We start from the raw sequence: 5130 nt of genomic DNA, 5'->3' as shown, positions 1-5130 counted from the left end.
GTCCTAAGTTATAAAATCAGATCAAATTTGGTGGAACTAAATCAGGGCAAAACCTCCTATATAGCCAGGATTATAAGAACCAAACAGATTCTCTTTTTTCTTCATATAAAAGCTAGGTGACTCCCAAACTAAGTTACTTTATACCATATATCCCTGGAGAATAACATGGCCCAACACACCACACGTCCCACTTAATCTAGTTCAAACGAGTAACGTAACGTGAGAAACTGCACTGTGTAATTCCTTTATTTTCTGCATATTAGTGCTTTACCAACACTACAACCATAAAGAACACAATTCCAAGTACTGTACTTTTTAGTTTGGGGAGATCACAGTCTACAGACTCATTTACTTATATTAGACAAGATTAACCTCATTGAAAACTTACTTCAGTTTATAAATTCACATAAAATACAGAAATTGATGCAATTAAACAAAAACTTCAGGATCTTATTTCTTAACTTCTTAGGTTGTAACTTTTTTTGCAGGCTATAATTACCTGCCCCATGATCATCAATGGTTATGATTCAATTTAACTACATCAATTATCAACCTTTTATATCCTTAAAGAAAATGTAAGTGAAAATTACAGTTTCTTAGCAAAAGGTTTAAGGTTTTCCAAATTTCAAATATTTGCTTTCCCTCCTCCCCCCACCTTCAGTTAAGACATTTCAAATAAACTAAAAATAACATCTCACCTGCAACATTCCATAGCAATCACTTGATGTATAAAATTTTAACTATGCCCCCAGTTATTTTAAGACAAACAAAAAATGGCTGTCTACCAATCTGTCTGTCACAAGTTAGAAATACTACATTTAAGAATTAACATGAGGGTTTCAAGTTTCCTCCAGTTTAGGCATTTATACCTTTGTGCTTGTCGCTTAAGGATGTTACTATAACATTGATATTTATATAACCCATGTTTATGTACCTTAATATGTAATCGTTTAAAACACTAGTAATTAAATTTATGATGGAGCTATGGGAATTTTAAAAGCAACTAAAATGTTCTTAGATGTGTGTCAGCTTCATTTCTAGAGATACTTCTACTAAAGTGAAACTGAGAACTTTATACTTTAGTTGCGTTTGAATTCAAAAATCCCTCTGCACCATTAGGAGCCTACAACATAGCACCTTTTCTCATCTGCTTTAAGTAAAATGTTTGTCAAGAGTTTTACTTTGAAGAGTTAACTTTCTATAGCCTTATACTTCTCATACATCTTTGGTAAAAGCTCCATTATACAATATGGCCAAAGCATGAAGGACCAATACTGTCCAATCATATACCATGATATCCCGTTCAATTTTAGTTTTCAGACACCCTCATAAACAAAACCCACTCCACCTTTTCCTGTATACTGCCTTTGCAGTCTACATTTCTGAATTCCCTAAGTTTAATTCCTTGAGGATCTCTAAAATGAATCCTTAAGGCTATGTAAGAACCAGATGCTGCTACACAATTCTGTATCAAGCATTAACATTTGGTTCAAAGTATTATCATAGTGGTCTCAATAATCTAGTTACTGGTCCTAACCAGCTAAGCAAGTAATCTTGTTAGGATCTGGATATCACCAGTGAGCACACTGCTTACCCTTGAAGGAAAATAAGTTTACATTCATTGTCATCTGTAGGTTCTTCCTCTGCATCCTACTTCCCCTTTTGTCATTCCTCAAGTCTACACATCATTCATTCATCACATTTCCTTCCTCAAAGGAGATAGTGTATTATTGAACCAACAGGATATCTGACTATTAGCATGAGTTAATCAAACAGAATACCTTTTTCATAAAACATCTTTTCCAGTGTTCTAATTAATGGAGATATGGATCACTCATCTATTAAAAAAAAAAAAAGACTTATATCTTCAGCTTAATCAATTGCTGTAATGTGGAAACACGAATTTTTTTTTCCAACTAGGTAAAAGGTGCATGTAATTTGAACTGTTAAATGCTTTATAAATGAATAAAGTAAACATTCTAGTAATTTAAAAACTACCAGTCTTAGACATTTGAAACATGGTAAAAGTATATATTCCAGTTTTGCCCAAAAGTCACTTAAAATATCTACAAATATTTCATCTGTGTGTGGCATACACCATTATTGCTCCATTTTCTGGAAAAGCCTATTTTTAAAGTTAAAAAAGAGGGAAAACACAGCAAAGTTGCTAACTTCGCAGTGAAAAAAAAATATCTGTGTCCTTGACAGGTTACATTTTCATAGTTTTATGCAGTGTAAGTTAGCTATGTAACGGGGAACTTGAGTTTTATCCTTACTCATGCATGATGTATGTTTCAGAACTTAACAGCTGAAATTTCAAAGAACTTCTTACATTACCTGTTTAACACAGTGATGTGCAACTGGAACATATTACAATGATATTACTCATTATTTGCCACTGTGGGCTGTTTACTATACTGGTCTTAGATATAAAAGGTCACATTTGAATTTACTAAGTTAAAGTCAGAACTCATAAGGGAGGGGAAAAAGGCCTTAAATATAAAAGACAAACGGCAGTTTGATTAAGCAATAATTTTCAGTTTACTAGATGAAACAGACTTGCAACACAGTCTGCATGAATGCAAAATAAGCCATCTACAGCAAGTGATAAGGAAACTGGGCAAAAAGGAAAAAAGCATACATTGGAAAAGAAGATTCTCTCGAAATAAAAAAATCAAACCATTATTATAAAGGAATTTACCAAGAACCGCTATATTTCCCCCATCCCATTTGCTGGAAGTCAACAAGAGCATCTAGCACTTTGTGTTCATGTCAAAAAAGTCAGATCAGAGCATCCTAACGCAAAGCAAAGAAAAAAAAAGAGAAGAAACAAAAAAGAAAAGCCCTAACCCCCTCCCCCAAACCGCAGAACTGTAACTCCAGAGTTCAAATTCAAAGAAGAGAAAGTGGCAATTGAAAGAGGTGATGGTGGCGATAATCCTATGAATGGGTTTTTGATTTCTCTCCTTCCGGGGGATGGGCGGAGAAGGCTCATTAGGATTTGTAGTTAGAGGTTAACCATGTGAGCCCCTCATAGAGTCCGTCCCCCGAGGTGGCACAGGAGGGCTGCACATACCAGTTCCTGTCCCGAATCCGGGTCAGGCCTAGTTTCTCCTGGATCTCGTGGGGTTTCATGGCATCGGGCAGGTCCTGCTTGTTGGCGAAGATGAGGATTATGGCGTCCCTCATCTCCCGGTCATTGATAATGCGGTGCAGCTCCTGGCGGGCCTCGTCGATGCGGTCGCGGTCGGCGCAGTCCACTACGAAGATCAGACCCTGGGTCCCGGTGTAGTAATGCCGCCAGAGCGGCCGGATCTTGTCCTGGCCGCCCACATCCCACACGTTGAACTTGACGTTTTTGTAAGTCACGGTCTCCACGTTGAAACCCACGGTGGGGATGGTGGTCACCGACTGGCCCAGCTTCAACTTGTACAGGATGGTTGTCTTGCCGGCTGCGTCCAGGCCCAACATGAGGATCCGCATTTCCTTGTTCCCGAAGATCTTAGATAGCACCTTCCCCATCGCGTCGGAGGAGCCGGGGCCGGGGGCATTCAGGTGTCCCGGGTCCCCTCCGCCAACAACGCCGCCGCCGCCGCCGCGAAACCGAAACGGAGCCTCCCAGTGGCGAGGGCGCCCGTGCGGCCTGCGTGGGAGTCGCCTCCTCGGGGTAAAGGCCCGGACCCGTCGCTCACTCGGGCATCACCCACCGCACAACTTGATTCCTCCAGTCGCCGCGGCCGCCGGGGCGCTGAGTCTGCGCCGGGAGAGCCGCCGCCCTGCTGAGGCGCGGCCCGGCCCGGAACTGCCCTTCCCCCCGCAGGCGCCGCGCGAGCACCGCCGCGGTTCCCGCTCCTCCGCCTTCTCCTCGCTCCGCCGCGGGAGACTGCGGCCCTTCGGCCCGGCTCCCGGTCCGCGAGCACCACGCTCACCACCGACCCAGGCCACCCGAGAGGCAGCACGGCTCCGGCGCCCCGTCAGGTCATTGATCCTCGCGGGAACTCGGTGCGCTGCCTGCAGACACAGAGAGAGGGAAAAGGGAGTTACTGCTAGAGCCCCAGAGAAGAGCGGAGACCGAGGGGGCCCGCCTTGCCAACTCAGCCCAGGAGGTTACCTCCAGCCGCCGCCCCGCGCGCGGGCTCCCTCCGGCCTCCACCGCCTCCTCCCAGCTCTGCTGCCGCCGCCGCCGCCGCCGCCGGAAAAGGCGCCGAAGAAACCGCCTCACTTCCCCTCCCGACCACGCAGGCGCAGCAGAGGCCGCCCGTTCGGCCAAGAGCGACCTCTGTAAAGAGAGCGGCCCGCGCGCTAAGCGTCGGGGCGCCACGCGCGGGGGGGCGGGGCTACGGCGGCTCAGAGGGCTCGCAGGTGCGGCTAGCCCCCACCCCCGCGAGTCTCGGACTCTCACGCGCGGCCACCTGTCGCTGCTCTAGCGTCTCGTCCACTCTCTGCATTCCTCTTCCGCGCTCTCTCCTCCTCCGCCCCCATTCAAACCAGAGAAGCCGATCCACTGCGGAGCTCCACGGTGTGGGGCCCGCGGACCGCCCGTTCCCCTGACGAACGCCTCCCCTGTGCTGCTTCCAGGCCTGTTTTCGGACCCCGGTGCCCGCCAGATGCTCCGCGAGTTCCCTCCAGCCCGCCCCAGCCTTCGTGTGCCCTCAGTCTCCCAGGGAAGCCCTAGCCGCTGTTTTTACCTTTCCCCCAGCCTTCTTTGGCTTCCTTTATCCCTCGTGCTCTGTGCGTTTCCTGAAAGACACGTGGGAGGCTAGTGGTTCGCGTGGAATCTGCCAGTCAGTGCGGCGCTTTTACTGGGCTTGGGTTTGCTCTGAAGCCCGTCTTTTGGACATTGGAGCCCTATCTTACACATCTCGTCAGGACCAGTCCACGTTTCTTAAAAATTACAGTATTATCAAAAGTTCCCGTGCCTTGCCGCTTTTTCAACTTTTTAGAAGGTGGTCATTTTTAATATTTAAATATCATCTCCTTTTAGTGTGATTAGTAGTAGCTTCTCACCCAGCCACTCATTCTTAACTTTAAGGAGCCTCGACGATATAATTTTAGCGTAGGATTTGGAATCAGAAAGACTACTTCTGTCGCCTGGATTTGAACATTTAACCTTACTGAGTTACCTCCTGT

The 5130-nt window shown here is 46.0% G+C and overlaps 1 protein-coding gene across 1 annotated transcript; it reads right to left on the bottom strand.

Moving 5' to 3' along the window:
• Positions 1 to 228: 228 nt before the first annotated feature.
• ARF6 (ADP ribosylation factor 6) lies at positions 229 to 4259 on the bottom strand. Its single transcript, XM_007192813.3, has 2 exons — positions 4112 to 4259; positions 229 to 4011 (listed from the first exon to the last, which is right to left on the bottom strand). Exon 2 carries the CDS (start codon positions 3520 to 3522, stop codon positions 2995 to 2997), a length of 528 nt encoding a protein of 175 aa, XP_007192875.1. The 5' UTR covers positions 3523 to 4011; positions 4112 to 4259; the 3' UTR covers positions 229 to 2994.
• Between the last annotated feature and the right edge of the window lie 871 nt (positions 4260 to 5130).

Source organism: Balaenoptera acutorostrata, chromosome 3 (assembly GCF_949987535.1).
Source record: "Balaenoptera acutorostrata chromosome 3, mBalAcu1.1, whole genome shotgun sequence".
In the NCBI taxonomy this organism is placed as follows: Eukaryota; Metazoa; Chordata; class Mammalia; order Artiodactyla; family Balaenopteridae; genus Balaenoptera; species Balaenoptera acutorostrata.
This window is presented reverse-complemented; position numbering and strand designations above follow the sequence as displayed.

Bases quoted from the DNA above. Each gene is read 5' to 3' on its own strand.
- ARF6 (XM_007192813.3), bottom strand. From the start codon at position 3,522: ATGGGGAAGGTGCTATCTAAGATCTTCGGGAACAAGGAAATGCGGATC.